The sequence below is a fragment of the Xiphophorus hellerii genome, chromosome 4 (assembly GCF_003331165.1).
Source record: "Xiphophorus hellerii strain 12219 chromosome 4, Xiphophorus_hellerii-4.1, whole genome shotgun sequence".
NCBI lineage: Eukaryota > Metazoa > Chordata > Actinopteri > Cyprinodontiformes > Poeciliidae > Xiphophorus > Xiphophorus hellerii.
In genome coordinates this window covers 22,059,797-22,080,539 of record NC_045675.1, presented here as the reverse complement: position 1 = coordinate 22,080,539, position 20,743 = coordinate 22,059,797, and the positions used below count along the sequence as shown (strand labels likewise).

At 36.6% G+C, this 20,743-nt stretch overlaps 1 protein-coding gene across 2 annotated transcripts in view; it reads left to right on the top strand.

Annotated features, from left to right (window-relative positions):
* Positions 1-20,743, top strand: part of LOC116719126 (protein diaphanous homolog 3-like) — a 168,245-nt gene that overhangs the window by 88,993 nt on the left and 58,509 nt on the right. For both annotated transcript variants that reach the window (XM_032561519.1, XM_032561518.1), the window contains 2 exons: positions 1,851-2,015; positions 9,146-9,281. In XM_032561519.1, coding sequence (XP_032417410.1) covers positions 1,851-2,015; positions 9,146-9,281 — 301 coding nt within the window. The remainder of the gene's footprint in view (positions 1-1,850; positions 2,016-9,145; positions 9,282-20,743) is intronic.

Genomic DNA, 20,743 nt, shown 5'->3' with positions numbered 1-20,743 from the left:
CATCTTGAGGACGTTTTTGTTATTGTTCAGAGTGAGCCTCTTAAAAAATATTCTTTCTAAGATGTGTGACAGATGATCCTGCCACCAGTGTGGTTTGAAGAAAATTCTCAGAATTATGAGTAGTATTTCTGAGAATTACTACTTTTTGTCTACTCTTTAGTACATCTTTGTCGGGCCAAACATGAGAGGCTGCAGGATGTCTCAGGTGAAAATTTCCTTTTCACTTTTCGCCCCTCTTAAGTACACAGTTACTGGGTCATCAGGGCTGGTGTTGCACATCTGAATCTGAGCTCAGGCTTGTAAAGGTGGCAGATCAGATCATGACAAAAACAGAACGGGGATGGAGAAATGGAAACTGAAGAATGATGGAACCGGGTGGGTGGGGGGGGTAAGTGGAAAATCTCGAGGGAAAGAAGGCCTTGAAATTGAGTTGCGGAGAGCTGCGGGTTTCTCTCGAACAGGAAAGAAGTCAGGAGATGGGGGAACAAAAAGAGGACAGATATTACACTCCACAACACTTATCACTCTCAACTCGTAGCTTTTTTTTTTTCCTCTCTTTTCTTCTTCTTCCTACTGACCTCCCTAATTCCTTAAATTTCCTCACATTCTGGCTTGGAAACATATTACTGACAAGTCTGTCTGGGCGGAGAGCCTATCGAACAGCATTTATCCAGCTGTGAATAGGTAGTCTCATCGTCAGCCAGATTCAGCTGGAGCCAAACCTCAAATAGGTCCATCAATTGAGCTATAATGAAGGTGCAAAATCAGCCAGAATGCTGCCCACACACACTTGTATGACACCACACTCACAGTCCTGCTTCTTATCTGCCATTAGATGACAGTGGTAGCCATTACGTTGTTGATTGCCTATTCAGGATGTTTCAAGGAAACATAATCTGAAATTTTCAAAAATATGAAACTGACGGCGATGTGGATTTATTTATTTTTTTTGTAACGCTGCAGAAGTTTTGACTTTCAGCTCACAATGGTAAGCATGTGAAAATGATAGACAGAAATATGCATTTCAGAAATTATTTTAGAGGTGTGCATGGAGTCAGACTTTCCTCCACAGTACTGCATGCCCTGATGGTTGGCACGGTGCTTTTCAGCGCTTTCGCTCCCACACTGACACCTCTACGGCACACGTTGACAGAGCTATTACAATATTTGTCTCCTTCTTCACACAAACACGCCAAAGAATAAGAAGCTATCCTTTTCCTTGCCTCACCTGGGTGAATTTGTGAAGATGTTTCAGTCATATCCTGCAAGCGACTTAAAGCCATTGGAGGCTGCTGTAGTTATTAGACTTTTCTTTAATAAGGGATCATTTCACTGCTTTAAAATCACTTTAAGATGCAAAGACATATTGGTGCTTAAAAGTTTTACATAGACAGTGTGAGCACATGTTGCAGCTTTTGGGTGGGCTTCAAAATGACACCCTCATGAAAGTGAGAATTACATAAATATTACATTCTATAAAATCAGTGCTCAATGCAGCAAAGCTGAGAATTTCAGTGTTTTCTGCATATTTGACCGTGCTACCTTTTTCTTAGCTTGAGTTTATGTTAACGGTTATGTGTGTGAGATATATTAAGACACTTGCCAGAAGCTGAACATTGATGGTGTAGGCTGCAGGGGTGCGAACACACTGTGAAAGCAACCTGACAGACTGTATCCGAGCCACTAATGGCAACATCACAGTTTACATCTGACTGATTTCCTCACATTCCAAAAAACCGCAGCAAATGTTTTCGTCTTTGCTGTCCACCTACAGAATCCTCTGATCAGCATTGGATGAATGCCCTAATATGTGATGGATGTCTTGTTGACCTTGACATACACCCCATTACAGCTTCAGCAAAGTGGCTCAGGAACAGTATGGAAAGCTGGCGATCATGCACAGCAATATGGAGACCATGTATCAGAACCTGCTGGAGTACTTTGCTGTTGATCCCAAGAAGACGTCTGTGGAGGAGTTGTTCACCGACCTCAGCAACTTCCGTTCCATGTTCACAGTAAGTATGCTAAATCAAACACTGGAACAGTCCTTTGCATTTAGCTCCCCACTCCTTTTTTGTAATGTTTATGAAAGCCTTTGACAAAACAGTTCTTTATTCTAAAACAATTTATTCAGTCAGTACGTAACGGTGGCTCACTTTCTTTATTTTGATTGTGACTTCCTTAAGTTGTTTCCACATTTTACTGAATTGTCCTGCTTGCATATGGGCACCAAACAATCCTAATCTTCAGCAGTATTGTGATAGATATGAAAAAAATCTGCTGTTGCACTGTAATTATAAAAATGGGACACAAACAACATCTTGTACGATTTCATAACCTTAATATTCTAATATGCAGTGTTGAGCAGAACAATGTGAGCAATGCTTTGTTCACTCTCAACCAGGCATTTATATTATTGCTCTGCTCCTTAGACTTATTTATGTGGTGCTGCTTTGAGGTCTGAATTTGTGCTGACCCACTGTGTTAAATCAGGGGGATTAGTAGCATAGGTCACTGAACATGACATAAATTAGTAGCTAATTAAGCGACTAAAGTTCTTGCACTGCCCCAAACTTAACATTTACCCTAAAGACACTAATGGATTCCATGCCCTTTTTATACCGTAGAGATGTTTTTTTTTTTTTTCTTTTAGTTGAGTCTTATTATCCAAATTTTGGAAAATTCATGTACTCCCTTGGGCCAGAACATAAGCCCTCTGACTCCTCCTTTAGAGTTGTCACAATAAATTGTATATACTTTTGCTCAAGTGAACGTGCAATAGAGAATTCATTCCCTTTTTTAGTTTCAACATTGTAAAAATGGAACATCAAAAACTAGCCCTAATTTTTTCAGACATTTTAAGAGGCAATTATGTGTAGACACATTGATTTATTTCCACAGCCTTAGATCATTTTTATGCTTGAAAAATTCACAGTTGAATGTTAATGTTAACAATACAAATGTGTTGATGTTTAGTTTTTAAAAAAATACTTGCATAGGTTAGTTTGGTGTAGATTTGAATTAACAACATATAAATAAATTAACAACCAAGACCTATGCATTCACAATGTACAGTTTTTATCAGCTAATTAACTGTAGAAAATTAAACCAGTTCTTTGGCTATGGTTTCAGCCATTTAGTGCCATCTCTTGGCATTGTGTCCTCCTTTAGCTTTTATGCTCTGACCAAACATAACGGTTAATGACTCTGCTTGTGAAAGGTGAACAAGCCAAGTGTTATAAAGACCTGCATTATAAGATCAACACTCCCAAGGTAGCTATTTATTTCCCTGTGATAGGTCAAGGCACAAGCAGCTTACACCCTCAGCATTTCGTACAAATTGTCACATCACACAGACATGTCTTGGGAAATGCCATGGCCAGGTCAGCGAACACAGGCATACAGTAAATCTCCGCATCGTAACCTCTCGGTCAAACCTGTGTCAGCATATACCCCACTGTGCCAAGGCCCATGCTAATAGCTTTGTGCTGTCTCCAGTCTTATCCCCAAAGCAAACTGAGCCCTTGAATGTGTGTATTAAATTCGTAAAGCATGTATGCTTGTATAGTTTGTTAGTGTGTGGATGTTGTTTCATTTGGGCCGGTTTTATAGGAAGAGCTGCTCAGTTTGGTTTTATTTGCACACGAAGCTCAAAGACATACACATACTTGTGCACGCATGCAGCAAGTGCAGTCACCCGTAGGAAGAAGACCCAGGGCGAGGCCCGCACATCTGACAGAAATCCAATTGAGCGTATCTAATAGTGGACATCCAGGAGAGGAAGATGGTGAAGCAGACTTGCAGTGATGAAGAAAAGCAGAGGGCAGTTATCTTAGTGAGCTAGTTATTTTTTTTCTTTCTCTCTTTCTTTTAAATAATATATATTGAAAATATAACAGAATGTATATAATGTGGTAGCATTCATTTTATGTTCATAAAAGAATGTCTTGACAAAAGAGAGATTAATGAATTTGAAGTCAGAAAATAAATGTTTCCTGGATGTCTTCATGAAAATTACAAAATGCACTAAAAGTCTCAAAATATTGATGAATGCAAATTAAGTAAGCAGATTTGACAGAAGCTTGGAGAACATGATGAGGATTTCTTGGTCAAAAATGACCAGTGACCAATTCAGAATGACATTAAATAATAAGTGCAAAATTGTACTAAGTGTTTTAACTTGGGTCCTTTTTCCCACTAGCTCAAAGTGTAACAAAATCGAAGTTGGTTCAGACAATGCAGTTAATGATGCATCCTAAATCTAATTTAGTGAAAGTCCTGCTGCTGTGAGACTACTGTGGTTCTAAAGCACAAATAAGGACAGGGACACCTCCACCTTGTAATGCAGGAAGGTTTTACCACATGGCTGCATTCAGTTTGAACACCTGATTACTCTGCTCTGCTTTATGATGCCTGGCGTGTGCGGCTCAGCTATTCAGACCTCCACCTTGTTGACACTGAGAGCAGAGATGAGAAAGACTGATGCAACTTGATTGCCATATATTTATTGTCCTCACATCTGCACATTGTCATTGGCTGTTGACTACAGATCTCTTGTCTAAAGGTTGTAACCCTAAAAGGCAATATGCACAACAACATAAGATACTAGGCAGAGGGCAAGAGGGCAAACATTTACCAAAGTACACCAGCACACGCTCATTCTGCTTATAAAAGGTGATAAAAAAACCAAACTGTATTTACAAGCTTTGAGAAAAAAAAAGAAATCACATTTTTTCGCAACACTATTGGATTAAAATGATGAATGGCAGATGATTTCAGAACTTTGAATAGTTATATCATCAAGTAACCCATGTTAACTTAAGCAATTTATGTGCTTGGTCATTGTATGAAATAATAGTCTTTGAGCATCACATAATGAGAACCACTCACTTACAAAAAGATGTGGGTATGTGAGGGATGAAATGGAAAATGCAGTGTGTTCCAAAAAGAATTTAACTTTAACAACTCAAACTTTTTGCATTAAATCATTTTCCAGTTGCTTATCTTCGAAGCTGCTCACAAAATGAAGATGAACATTCAACCTTTAGTGTAGTACAAAACCCTGGGTCTAATCATTGGGTGCTATCTATCTAGTTAAAGGACAGAGACAAGTTGAAGGATTAAGATACACATTGTACCAATGAATCATTTTTCTTAATAAATAAGTGATGATGTGTAAAATCTTTGACAAAATTGTTTGAATAAGGGTTCTGTTTCTCTGTTTAAGGTCATAATTCTTTAGAAGGTGGGGAGCGCTAAAGCACTGAAACATTTTCAGAACTAGCAAGCATGTGTAGGTGTGAGCTGGTCCTAATTGTTACTGAAAATCTATTCAGTATTAAATGACTCCTCTGTCACCCTCTCTTAGTGTTTGCCTCCGCTTTACTGTACCAAATCAAATTCTCGTTTATTGCAAAGTTCTCTTGTGAAGAAATTGTTGCCATGAACAACCAATAGTCATTCCATCATTTCAGAGGAAAATTTATGACACAGAGGCCTTCATTTAAAAATAGTTAAAAAGAGAGCTGTGAATAGCTTCAATCACAGTAATTTGGCATTCATCTTCCTCATGTCCTTTGAGCTGAACTACCTTCCTTTCAAATTGGAGACTGTCATTTGTATTTTCAAACCTCTTCTACAAACTGTACTGAGAATGTAACTTATTTTGCTTTTGTAAGTGTGTAAACATTTTAGGTCAAAATCTAAATTCTAAAATTTACTAAACTCCTTGACCTCAATATGGGAAATTGTTAGAACTACTATCTTCGTACATAGATAAGTTTCCAAAATTTTTGTTCATAAACCCTTTTAGGACCCATCAGTTTAGAAAAGTAGTATTTTGAATAAAGCAGAGCTAATCAGAGGGTCAGATAGTCGTGACCAGGTAGCCAGAAGCTCAAGTTATATAATACCCCTTAGCATGATGATGCTGCCACAACCGTACTCTCTTACTGAAACCAAATCGAGGTTTCCCCCAGAAAACTTGCTACGGCCGGTGGTTGGGTGATGGGGCAGTCATTCATCAAGCCATCTGTCATGTTTTTGAGTTAAAAAATGTTAAAAGTTGACAGGAAATTTGAAAATATCACTTGATATTTATGCGTTATTGAAAGATTGGAAGATTAACACCTGAACACCAACTGTAAAGTCTTAAAAAAATGCAAACATTTTAAAAAGACTTAAATAAATAAGCAATGCTTAGCCTGGTGGGGGCACAAATGAAGCCTGGTGGCCCGCCAGGCTTATAAAACACTGGGGGAAACCCTGCAAATAAAGATCTGTTCCTCAACCGTAGACAGGTCAGATTCCAGGTAGATGTGGGCTTCCTACAGTGGTGCTATCATGTGCCAGATTATTTTTTAGCGAAACACTGAACTCCTCAGTTTCTCTGATACGCTTATCAGTATGTGACAGTGTTCCCCGGCTGCAAGTTGCTTTAAATAAAATGGTATAATAAATCTAATTAGCAGTAATGTTTGTGATGCTGATAACCATGCTCATTACTGTTAAGTTAAACACAGTCTTTGTAGCATGCTGATATTAAGACTCATTCCCACATGACTTGTGGTTTAATAGAAGCTTGTATGTCATTATACCTTATTTAAACTGTCAGGTTTAATGATAGGAACGTTTTAGGACCCTGATTACACACTTTGTCTTAAACTATTATGATTCTTCAAGTTTGGAATTGCATGAAAAAAAAAATCAAATTTTCAACTGTTCCACAAAGTGATGAATAGCTCTGCACCAAATTCTTTATTTCTTTATTTACCTAAGCCCCAGCTTTCTGCCAAGTTGTTTCCAATTCTCTATGGTATTTTTTTTTCCTTTCTGTGCTCTTGATGATAAATAGCAGAGAGCACCTATATTCATCTTTAACTGTACCTTACTGATTTAGCAGAGAGACAGGGAGCACAGTGCTTTTAGGTCAATCTGCTGATAAAACAACCTACAGTTAACATGTAAAGGAGGCCATATTGTGTAGATATTTAATAGTATGCATTATGCAATAGTTGATTTACTCACCCCAGCTTTAGAAAACACAGTTTTGAAGTACAGATTAAGAGCGGTAATTTGAAAGGTTTATATGTTTGTCTTGTTCAGGTTGCAATTTCTCTGCAAGTGGTTTGTTGACGTTATACTGATCACGCTGAACTGTTTTTGAATTCGAGTTGACTGTGCTATTTCTAACAGTGGTCACTTTGATGCAGTCATATTTGGAGATTGTCAGCTGGCATCAATAAACAACTATCCCTTTTTAATGTGCCACTTGAGTTTTTCTGCATACTACAGTAGAGTGTTAAGCATGTGTTTCTTTTTTTTTTAACTGCACATCCTTTTATGTAGTCTTAGCATCATTATTATTCTTTCTTATTCGTGCCACTCACGATGGGCTGTATAACTACAGCAGGAGGGGTGATTCAGGGGGAGGAGTCGGATGTTAGATGAAAACCCAGACCTCCTCGCTTTCAGTGACAGGCTATTGATCAGGATGGCAGTCTGGCCACCACTCTATTAAATCATATGCAGTATATCTCTTGCTGGGGGATTATTGAGCTATTGACATTGTAGAAATTTTAACAATAGAGATTACAGAGCCCGTTTCCTCTTTGGTTTGATGTATGGAGGTTATCTTCTGTATCATTCTACTTGGACAGGTTGGATTTAGAAGTGCTTGTGTACCATGTCTTGCATTATTTTGCAATGTCATTTTACTTTACACTCACACAAAGGCCTCCAGCTACCAGCAACTGAATGTATATTTACTACAAAACAAATTTTCTTTTTTTTGAAATACTATTCTGTAGTATACTATGTAGGACTTCAAGCTTCAGCTATTTAAAAAAAAAAAAATCAAAACCATTTTGTTCCAATGTAATTGAGATTTAGATCTGTCAAAGGCTAGACATGCTATGCATAATTTGTCAAATTAGAATAATAGTTTAGGTAAAACTAAACAAGTACAAAAATGTTAATGATATTCATACAGGCTGGTTAATAGTTCATTAAACTTACAATTAAAGAGCTAAATATATAAATCAATAATTAAAACTTTAAATTGTTTAAAGTGCCTGTTGATTAAAATTGTTTATAAAGTCAGTGATTAAATTGTCTGACTAAATATTTCAATATTAATTTATTATTTTGATATGTGCTGCACTACAGCCAACAATGAAATGATTGAAACTGTCACTAGAGACCAACTGCAGACCTGCCACCTCGCCTGTATAGAAGTTTTGTATCTTCGCTCGCTAACTTTGATGGGGAAGTCAGACCAATAATATAATTCAATGCACAACAACTTATAAAAACAAACATAATTATATATGCTTTTATTTCATTTCTACATGTTATTGAGATATGTATATTGTACAATTTGAAAAAGTTTATGATTATACAATAATTTGTTTAATATATGCTTCTATAAATGTATATAACTAAATATTTAACAACTTATTTATTGAATAGAGGTCCTGTCTGACATTGTTGGTGTTTTATTATTGGCACTAATTTCTTGGTTGCAGAAAATACTCAGAGGGGTTTTACACTCACACAACCTTAACAGTATAAAGTGTTTACATTTGCTGCACAGTTGTAGTTACACTTTTGAAAGTTACTTCTCACTTTATCAGCATTGCAATTACAAGTTCCCACATTAGCAACCAGGTGAGGATGAACATGTTGTTAATCTCTAGACTTAGGAACAACAATTTGTTCAGCAATTTATTTTAAACCGTTAGCCTATAAGTGAATACCAGGAAGGATGCTGTTGCCCCTAAAAATAAGGGTTGGAGAGAACAATGTTGAAATGTAGCTGTGAGATTCTTTTGCATAACAGGATCAGTTGTTTTGTCTATAAAAGGAGCCAGAGGCAAACTGCAGGATTATTATTCCAGCAGTCCTATGACTCTCTAGCGTCTGGAGCCTCTGTTGTGAAGCCATTTTATGTCTGCCAAGACCACAGTGACAGTTCACCTTAGAAGCGTCATCTGACTTTAATAGTGCCTGATAAAGACGTCTGTGTGGTTTGACAGCTGCCTTTGCCTTTGACAGGGCCTACACTACTGTAATTAACCCAACTTAGCAGTCTGTCATGTTTTCTCTTTCTCCATCTTTTCATCACTTTTTTCCCCTTCCTTTACAGCAAGCACTGAAGGAGAACTATAGGCAGAGGGAGTTGGAGGAGAAGCAGAGGAGAGCACGGGCCGCAAAGGAGAAGGCTGAGCGTGAAAAGCAGGAGAGACAGCAGAAGAAGAGGAGGTTACTGGAAGTCAATGCAGGTAAAGACTGTTCAATTTACTTTGCCTGTCAACTCCTCGCAAAGATAAGGCTTTTACAGAGAGCTGTGTGCCAAATCAATCTTGTTACAAATGGTGTTAGAGATCATTCAAATACAATGACTCTCATTTATCAAACAAACAAACGTGTCTCATTTTAATGGATTACAGGAGACATCTGTTTTCTCGCAATGCACTGTTTATCTTCTGAAGTACAAAAAGCCACATCTGTAGAAAATAAATGTGTGTGTAATTTGATTGATTTTGCATAATTGTAAGTAGACATTTTTGCTACTTGTGTCGTTAAGGCCAGCCAAAGCACTTTGCAGGCTGGTACAGATTAACCCATTCATACATTTTATACAGTGAAGGTCAAACCACTGACCTTCCAGTTGGTGGAAAGCGTACTTTATCTTCTAAGTTATAAACAGTCCATGAGGTAAAATTACACATTAAAATAAAGAAATTTGAGTATAATCACATTGTCCTCATCTTTTAAATAACAAAATTCTGATCTAATAATTTTATCAAAGTGTGTCTACAAGACATGAAGAGAACAAGTTTTTAGATGCCAGGCACAGTCAGTCTGTCGCTGTCTGTTATACAATCATGATCCAAGGATCCTCTATGGTAGTATTGGGTTTATAATTCTGTTTATGATTCAATAAAAAAGATCTTTTGAAGAAATTATTGTGAAGCTACAACTGAGTAATAACTCTAAACAACTATTTATAAGATTTATAATTTCGCAGCACAGTAATATTTACTATTTACCATGCAGTTCTTTGTCCCTTACACAATTCTGTTCTTGCTCTTTGTGACACTTTGTTTTAGATAATCAAATTTCAATGTCCTCTATATTAAACCCATATGTGTATTTGACAACATTCTTCACTAACATTCTGTTTCACTAACTCACAACATGAATTATGCTAAGAGATCTAAAAGCAACATGTCTCAAGTTAAAGAGTTTTGAAAATAAAAAATAGTCAAAGTCATTGGCATTTAAAAGTCCAAAAAAGATAACAACCCATTTAAGAGTAATATTTAAAATCCATTCTTTATTACTATAATAATGTTGAAGTCTCTAATGCAGCTGTGAACAGTAATCATCCATCCATCCATCCATCCATTTTCTGTTCACCCTTAGTCCCTAATGGGGTCGGGAGGGTTGCTGGTGCCTATCTCCAGCTACGTTCCGGGCGAGAGGCGGGGTTCACCCTGGACAGGTCGCCAGTCTGTCGCAGGGCAACACAGAGACATACAGGACAAACAACCATGCACACACACACTCACAGCTAGGGAGAATTTAGAGAGACCAATTAACCTAACAGTCATGTTTTTTACTGTGGGAGGAAACCGGAGTACCCGGAGAGAACCCACACATGCACAGGGAGAACATGCAAACTCCATGCAGAAAGACCCCTGCCGGGAATCGAACCCAGGACCTTCTTGCTGCAAGGCAACAGTGCTACCAACTGCACCTGTGCAGCCCGAACAGTAATCAATCATTCAAAATCTGGACAAAAGCAGCAAACTTTGCAGCTTTTTTTCCCCCACATAAAGTAATAGCAGATTTGATCTTTAACAATTTCAGACTGAAAGCAAAGCAAGCTTGGCTGCTCATTCTGAGAAAAAGTAAAAACAGGCAAACTGAAAAGCAAGTCATGACTCAAGATTTGAGTCAAATACACACCGCTATAACCAAAATCAAAATGCACAGATGCTAAACCATGACAGCACACTTAAAACAGCTGATTCTGTTTAATAGTGCATTTATAAGCTAAATAAATCCAAACATTGGCGAACATTAAAGGTTACAAGTCATCCATCGAAAGAAGATACACACATTGCATATTATTAGGTCTAAAAGAAATAAATTCTGATGGGAAGCTTTGTTAAATTATCTACATGTATAGATTTGTCACATATGTTTCAGATAAATCTTGATGGAGGCTGGAAGCATTGCAAAGAGAAGAGTAACAGCTGTAGGAAAAAAAACACAAAGCAACAAAAACAAACACACACACAAAAGAAAAAAAATCTAACGGTGGGAACCTTTTCATGATTGGTAGCTTATCAAGTGTAGTGGTTTAAAACAATTGTGCAAAGAAATGTAGGTCAGAATTTCTCCATGGCAATGTAAAAGATTTTGCTAGTGATTGCAGGCACTTCATGACTGTTGTTGCCACCAATTACTTTTTCACACAGGGTGAATTTGATTTTGATAGCCTTTTTCCTGAAATAAAAATAATTCAAACAGCTCTTTTGTGTGAATATGTAGGAGAACAAATACTTTTTCACAGCATCAAATATCTGCTTGTGAAAGTTGGGTTTCAGTCAGTATTAGTGCTGTTATGTTGCCAAAATAACAATGGATGATATTTTTGTAAAGGCATTTTATTGACCAACAGAATTTTGATTTCCCTAGTAAAGAGGTTTGACACAAAATGCAGCAAAATGGCAATAACTTGACCGTGGGAGGTGAAGGGGGGACCTTTGGCATGTGGTGAAATGACACTTGTTTTATGATAATCTTGATTTTACATTTCAAGATTATAACACAAAACTGCAGAACGATGAATTTACTGAACATCCCACCTTTCTCTCAGGAAGATTTTCTCTAGCTTTTGGCCGAGAATTTGCATCTACCTGCTAGTTGTTTTTTGCTCTGTTTTGCTTTGGAGTGCCAGAAGCTAGTTTGATGCCAAAGTCAAGGCTGGCAGAGCAGTTGTATCAGGCAGAGAGGCCTGAACGAGTATTTAAGGTTGAAAATATTCTATGCCAGTCAATTTAGCACTCCTGTGGAAGTTAGAGAACAGGCCAAAGTATTGTTGTGGCCATACTGTCCAGTCAAATCATGCCAAATCTTGGCATTTTTTTGTACCATTCAAGTCCTACAGCAGTCATTTAGTCAGTATCTCTTGATTTTTATGTTCATTTCTTATCTGTATATAAACGAAGCACAAACTTTATAAGCACCAACTTCTGCATTTTGGTCAAACCTTTTGATTTGTATACTTTGTGAATCATCGGAAAGTGTAACATCACTTATTAATCGTATAATTGCAACTTTTCTTTTATCTGAAAATGAAAAGTTTTAATAATTACTGTCTCATTTTTTCAATAAATCAACAATATTTTGGAGAAGCTAGTTTAAGCAGATACACAAGATAAAATATTTTTTTGCATATGTTAGGCTATATTTACTGTTTGGCAGCTAAAAAAATTAATTCAGCAATTAGACAATTTAATATTCTTTGGATATGTCTTTTAAAAATCCTAAAGCTGGGTGTGCTGTGGTGGCGTAGGGGATAGCGCGACCCACGTTTGGAAGCCTTGAGTTCTTGACGCGGCTGTCGCGGGTTCGACTCCCGGACCCCACAACATTTGCCACATGTCTTTCCCCTTTTTCTTCCCCCTTTCCTGTCAGCCTACTTTCATATAAGGGACACTAGAGCCCACAAAAGACCCCCTGAAGGGGTAAAAACAAAAAAAAACAAAACAAAAAAAAGGTCCTAAAGCTGCTGTTGATCAGGTATAGACTTAAGAAAAGTATGTTTGTGTAAAACTTGATTATCACTGGCACAGTTTTTATTTTTTTGACAAGGTGTATTTTTTATTATGGAAGTGTATGCGCATTTATATCTGCCAACTTTGAATTATTACATTCTAAGAATGTTGTACTCTATTTGGTTAATTATTAGAATTGAATGTTATATTTTTTCTTTGCATTTAATTTGATGATGAACTATGATAAAAGCTATTATAAACCTCTAGAGGCTGTGTTAAATTTTTTTCAAATTTTGGTTTGTCATTCCGTTGTGTTTTTTGATGTGCAAAATTAAAACAAACATCTTCTTTTATAATTAAGAAATATATTGAAGAATAAATTAGTGTACATTAACTGTACATTTTCCATGTCTAACATGGTGATGTTCTTTATTTTGACTTAAGGCTTTGATGGTTTTTCATATTTAAGAACACAATTAACTTCAGTTTTTGGAAGGAATTTTATTGAACAGTTTATATAAACATTTTTCTGACCGTGTGCAAAATGCAGCATGTTTGATGTAAAAAGACCCTAACATAAAGCACACACATAAGAAAAGACCCTGTTTTCAAGTGCCTTAGTCAGAATCCTGACCTTCATCCAACTGAGTTGCTATGGCATAACCTTAGGTGGGCTATTTGACATTATCAAGGCGTCCCAGAAATACAAGTAAAAAGAAACAGCTTTAAGGAAAGAATGGTCCATAAGTCATCTTTATTGTTGTGAAAATTCCAAAAGCAGCTATAGAAAAGTGCTTCTGAAGGTTGTTTCTGAAATATGCATCTCTATGAATTACTAAACTCAGTATGTCACCCATTTTTCTGCCTCTTTTGTGAGTGAAGTTTGCTTATAAAAGAAAGCAATATCCAAATAAATTATTTGTGTATTATTTGTTGAGCCAGTTTGTGTAAGACTCAAGTCAGCCTGCATTGTGTGGATAATCAATTCCAAAATCATGGCAACTGCAAAAACTCAAAACTCTTGCTCCTGTGGGCCACTATGGATTGTGTTTGAACTATACTTTGATTTCCACTGACTGATTATTAGTGCTTTCAAGTTGTCAGCTTGAGGTATTGCCTGTGAGGTTAATTATGCACCTTAACTTAATATTTAAGACCTGAAATAATGGGTATCCAAGATTTTCAGTGGGGTTTTTTTTTTTGTTACATTTTCACATATAAATGTTGCATGACTTGGGTCGACCTCAAATCACTCAGATTTGACTGTTGTTTGACGGAGGAGCGATGAGGACTTTTGATTAGATAACTTTGCTTGAAGCATGCAATCAAAATGCATCCAGTGAATGCAGATGTAACAATCATTTATTATTTATAGTGGTTATATGTTGAAAAATTCTCTGATGATTTTGTAAGCTATTTGAAATCTATGAAGTTGCAGCCAAATACCCAGAGAAACCCCCCTTTAATCTTAAGACCAGAATCCAAATTACCATGAAAAATATGATGATATACCAAGCTTTTCAAGCTGCCTTAACATTTTTGGTGAACCATAGTTAGATAAACTGCTTTGTTCTGGAAATACCCGGTGTAAAATTAGGCTGTTAAAGTCAGCATTTTGTAATTATATTTACCATCACAAATTGTTTCTTCATCAAATAACCTCTTTGTTATTTAACAAATAACAGAGTGTTTACTGTCAACCACAATAATAATCTGGTTTCAGCATTTTAAACCAATAAAATAGACCAAACCACAAGGGAATTTATTCTTTATTGGCAGTGTCAAATTGTGTTTCCTTACAAACTTTTTCATTCAAAAGTAAGATTTTATAACATTTTTTACCTCACTGACTGTTATTATATTAGGCAAAACCTTTCGTGTTTCAAATCAGTTAAAAATATCAGTTATTCGTATATTGTAAATGTTAGCATGGGAAGCAAAGTTATTAAAGATGTTTCAGAAGATTACAGATGTTGCGGCCTTCTAGATTCTAAAACCAAACATTTCCAACAAAGGCCGTGGGGTGGTAATTGGTGGTTTGATTTTTGCACGCACTTCAGACTTGATTGTTTGAAAAAATATGTGTGCTTTACTTCTTGTAAAAATATCGACAAAATAATTACTAAAAATCTTTTACAATTTAGTTGAAAATAAAAGCTAATGTAATCTGACATGTCAAGTTCAAAAGGTGTTAAAAAAAAAAGTAAGTCTATATGACTTAAGTCAGACATTTTGTATATTTCTCCACAAGCTTCTCACAATAATTTGGTGGAAATTTGGCCCATTGTACCTGATTGAAGTAGCGTAATCATTAGTCACGTAGATGAGGACACACTTACCAGCTTTAAGTACCATCCTCCATAAGGTCTTTTGCTGTTGTCCTGGGGTTGATTTGCATATTTCACACCAAAGCATGTTCGTCTAGACTGGTATTTATACTGTTTGAACAGACAAACAGGACAACTTCAGACATTGAGAAACTATATTGAGGGAGAAACCAAACCTTTTTGCATTCCACAGCTAAAAATGCCTAAAAATAAATCCACAGCTGTCTCCTTTTAACATGAAGGTTAATTAGAAACTTACAAAGTCACGACATTATCATATGACCTTTCCCTGTTTTAGTGTGTGTAAACTGAATGTGAAGAAATTCTCTAAAATATTATTTTGCTCATAGTTTTGGCATGGAAGATAATTTTTTAAATCATAACTGACGTAATAACATACAAAATGTGATTCTGATTTGGTGTTAAACAGGAAATGAATGGTTGTTTCTTTATACAATGTATGAAAATATGTGGTTCTGAGTGTGTTCCATACGCACATATGTACAGATACATATGCATACAAGGGCAGATTGGATGAACTAAATTTGTGATTGAGAGTTGGCTCTTCACTGTCAACCTAGGACAGGATTTACTTAGTCCCTCTCATACACACTCCCTCCGTCTGTCTCTCAGCCTATTTATTAACTAAAGAGCTTTCTCTTTGTTTGTCGGGAAGGATTGTCCTCAATGGAGATTTTCTATGTAATCATCTGATTATCCATCAATTCCCTAAAAAGCCTCCGAGAGGCTCTGTATCCACATTATGCTGAAGGGCACTGCAATGAGAGACAAGAAAGGAAAGGGGAGGGGTTTCAGGAGGAAATGATCAAAATGGATTTTTGCTTCCTTACCTGCGACAAGTATCTGCATTTATTTTGGTTTTAGTTTTGCCTGCTTATGCATTCTTGAAATGTGAGACCATTCCCTCTTCATTCTCATTTTCCACCACCTTTTACCTGCCAGTCTGGGCTTCTACATACACTATAATGCGCCGCCTGGATTTTCCATCAGTGTGTTCAGGCAACTTGAGAGAGAGGGAGCGTCAGCTTGTGTGCATTTGCATAGAGCCCTATGGAGATTGAAATTCAGATTGAATAGGTGTTTTTTCCTCCTCCTCAAGCTGTGCCTGGCTTGTGTATGACAAATCTGTTGCATTAACTCCCAGGGTAGGCCAGGAGCAGAACTGTTTGTGGAGCGACAAATTACACATCAGAGCTTTATTTAACATTCTCTACATGGCTACAAGCGATGAACTATTAAGATGTCAAATAGAAGAACACCACGACATGCAACAATGCATGCAAGGATGCTAAAAATATTCGAGGAGCATGAGAAAAATGAGAGAAAGGAAAGGTCCATTCAAGAAGCAACATCTGTGATACTTTTGGAAGAGTAAGGTATAGGCTTATGCATTCATGTGTGAAATGAAAAAAAAATGACAGGGTATTAAATGGCAGCTTTGAAATTAAGAACAAGATAACAAGAGTCTGTCAACAGATGAGATTTATTAAATGTCTTTCTTTGTTTTAATCCAGAATGTACTTACGTCTGTTTTTCTCTCAGAAAGTAACCCTTCTAGTAACAAGCCATGTAATTAAAAACAAAACTGACTAAATCTTCCAGTTAAATAAAATCCAAATACTTTAGTCAAACACTGCAAAGCCACTTGTTTTGTTTTCCTTCAAAATGTGTGAGAAATGTTTGAAGCTTATCCAGCTTTCTAAGACATTTACAGATTTTAAACAATTGAATGATTTCTTCTCATTTACATTTCACAAGTCATTTTCATTCAGTCTGACTAAATTAGAAATGCCACATTTTCCAACATGGTTCTTTTTACCCCCATTATCAAACCAGTTATTTTAACCTTATGTGTTTTCTGATGCTAATGCAGTCTAATGCACCATAAAAGTAAAATAAATAAATAAATAAATAATTGAATCGGATATAAAGTTAATGAAAATAATAGAGAACCTTTCATCAATATTGGACAGACTACGTTAATATTATTTGGCCTAGGGTCAGATTTTTAATTTTGTTTTACCAACAGGAGTTAACGCAAGACAGTTGCTTCATCATTTAAGCTACAATAATATTCCAACAGCTCGTCGCCTAATATACTTCTGTAGCTTTAGCTTTTTTTTTTCTAAATGTGGAAGATATATGAGATGAGATGGAGCTTCATTTGTCAATAAACTGTTTTGCTACCTCTGTAAATGTGCAGTGTTTTGATATGACTTGTTGACAGCTTAGCCCATTACATATTTCAGTACTGTTCCAGTTAGTTGTGTTGCAGACAGAAACATTTGTCCTGTCTTAAAAAATTTGCGCTTTGCTTTAAAGTGGTATAATTTAAAACCGTGTTCTATGTGCGGCTCTCTACCACACAGTGTAAAGAGCTGATCAAATGATGTGGCAGTCAATACAGCCTCTTTCATATGAATATCATTGCAAAGATTGAAAAGCACTTGAACTGTTTGGGAAAATCCTCAATTATTAGTTTAAAAAATTTTACATGGTAAAAGTTTCAAGCCATTATTTGGAGAAAATGTCTTATTTCATTTCTAACCAAGAATATGGCTTTACAAGCAGATCGTGTTCTGAAGAACTCTTGAAGTCTAATTAAATTTAGTTCTAAATTCAGTCGGCAAAGACTTTTTTGTGTGTGTGTTGGCTTGTTTTTGTTTTTCCTTCATAGTGCTGCCCCAATCATTTATTATGTGACATCTTGTTTTAATGTATTTGTAGCATATTGATAACAAAATCTAAATGAATGAACCAAATGAAAATGTAAATTTGAAAATAATGTGAACAGCGTAAAATGCAGTTATGCAAGTCACACGTGGAAACGTAAGGCAGTGATTTAAAAATCATGGCAGCGCAAAATTCAACCAAAACAGCTTGACAACTCTGTTGGTGCAGCTTACCTAAAATCACTGACAAATACATCAACAGCAGTTATCAGGAGTTGAGTTTAGTTGAGGGCTGAAACATTTTTCCACAGTTTAATAAATGGGATTTTAACTCTGAATAATTAAAGATGTTTTCTTTTTTTGTTTTATTTTGACCAAGGTCTAACAAAAATGCATAAGAACATTTTCTTATTACTGTGGTGATAGTGATCAGATACAAAGTTCAGGCACTGTTGAGTTCGTCCCTGTCTTCATAAAAAATGAATTACTGCTTGTTGGCAATATATCAGTTAAGTCCAATAAATGGTATTCACTAAAATAGAAGAAAGACTGACTGTCTTTTTGTACCATTTGTCGTCCAAGTGTCTCAGAGAGACCACAGTAGTGTGTCTGCATTCATTGTACTCAGACATGTTATTTTCTCTCTCCATAACTTTGCCATTTCAGCTGTTAACACTTTTTCTCCCCCCCCACTTTTTTTTGTTCAGCCCACCTCAGTTACACGCTGCTACAACTTGGTCATTGTCCTGATGATAAGTGCCATGTGCTGTTGAGTGAAGTGGCTGGAGACATTAGTCCTGGACTGAATAGAGAGTAGACAGCGACACACAGACTCTTTGTTCAGACAATAGAAAAACTCCGCCCTGAACTGGCCCTGATTAAATAGATGGTGATTGAAGTTTCACTTCAGACAGGACGGTAGCTGCAGCTCCTTCTCCCCTTGAGGTGAAAGTCCAGCTTTATCTAGATTTTGCACCCTTTTTGTATCATTATTTTTAAGTAAACCCCTTTTTTCGGTAGATCTAGCCTCTGCCCATGTACACTTACACTAGCACATTAATCTGCATATACTGTATCCCAATACTTTTTTGTTTTTTTATTGAGTTTGCCATTACAGCCTAGGCATTTATATGCTTAGGTGTTGGAGCCTGCTATTGGTTTGCAAAAACAAAGTTGTGAACATGAGGTTAACACCATTTATACATCTGTAACAGGCATTGACCGGTTAGAAGGTTGTCTTTTTTTACCATGTTTAAAGCATGTCTCTATCTAAATTGCAATCAAATTATGACAGTCTCCATATCAACTCCAATAAATTTTTTTAAAAAAGAGTTATTCACATCAAAGCACCAATCAGTAGCTTAGCTATAATGGTTTGAATATCTCTTTTTGCTGATGTCCTTCTCTCTGGCCTCTTTTTGTCTGAGTTCTCAACATCACGTCCTTTCACAGACTGAAGGGCTGTTTCAAAGCTATTTCACAGCAGCTAGCTTGACTAATACTCTGCTGCCATGTGTCCCTCCACCATTACTACCAATGTGACACGCTTGTGATCTTTCAGTTAGTGAAAATGTGGGATTGAGCATATAAATATATGTTCTTTTGGTCTTTACCTTTTGTCTGTGTTCTGTGAGGGAGTTTTGTGTCGCAGCCGGTGTGAATTGCTTCTGAGTCGAGTGTAAAATTGGACTGTTTTTACTAGCATATATTCCTAAGGCAGGAGATCTGCGAGGGCTTCGTTTTTCCTCGCCTCCAGAGGCACACAAAATGTTTCATGTTCTTGAAAACTGGAGTCAAACGGAGCTCTGCACAAGAAGGCGCTCACTCCAGGTTGCGATAGATTGATCTGCTCTTTTTTTGCTTTCTGTGCATGCTGTCTGTATTTTGGTGTGTGTGTGTGTGTGTCTTGTGGCAAATTTTAAAGCTCAGTACCTGTGATGAATTACAGCAGCAGTGGAGACAAATTTGAACGTCGACGAGTGTTTGGTTTGCTCAGGAATTGTAGCTGCCTCTCCACTCAGTGTAATGATGAAGAACTAGGCACATATCAGCAAAAGGGAAGAGTGTGAGGGTTGCAAATGAAAAACACAAAAATGTGCACAGAGGACCAAGCAGACAAGGAAGTGGGTCATTATAAATTTGTGCTGGTGTTTTCACAACCCTGTGTTGGGATTTAGTATAACCACCTCCTAGTACCAAGGGGACATTCTGCCCTCAATACAGAATCTTAAGTATAAAGGAATGTTGATGTCAAGGGACGGTGTACGTTGGTGGTGATTGACAGTTTTTGTAGGTCTGCTTTGTGCATGACACAAGATGAAACTTTAAGTTTGGAGGCTACATTGTACATTTAGAGTTTGGTGGTGATAGCTTATGTCTCATAAAAGATTTAAAGGAGTCAGGGGAGAAGCTTGTAGGCATCTCAGAGGTCAATAACTCACTCCAGTTCTGCCCTCATCAGCCTTGAGCAAACCTGTTTCCCTTTCCTGTTGAAATATTATGTTATATAATAGTAGATTATATCAGTTTGCAACAGATTGTGTTTTATATATTAATAGTCATTTAAACAGGTTGCTCTTGAAAGTGAGACCTCATGTGTCAATTGACCTATCTGTAAAAATAAAGGTGGTGAATAAAATGTCATTTATATGCAATGAACAGTTGTGGTAATTTTTTATTTGAATGAATTGCAGGGTCTTTCATTAATTAATCACATTTTAATCAGAAGCAACTTTTTCAATTCAAAAAGCTTTTTTAATACTTAATTATTGAATAAATAGATGTGTGTATATATGCATACATATGCTGACAATATATTTGCGATATATTGTGCAGTTCTAGTGAGAGTTGAGTGAACTCTGATCAAGAAGTCAGCTAACACGAGCTCATATCTGGTTCTGATTCTCCTGTCTGAAGAGCCATCAGCTGTGGT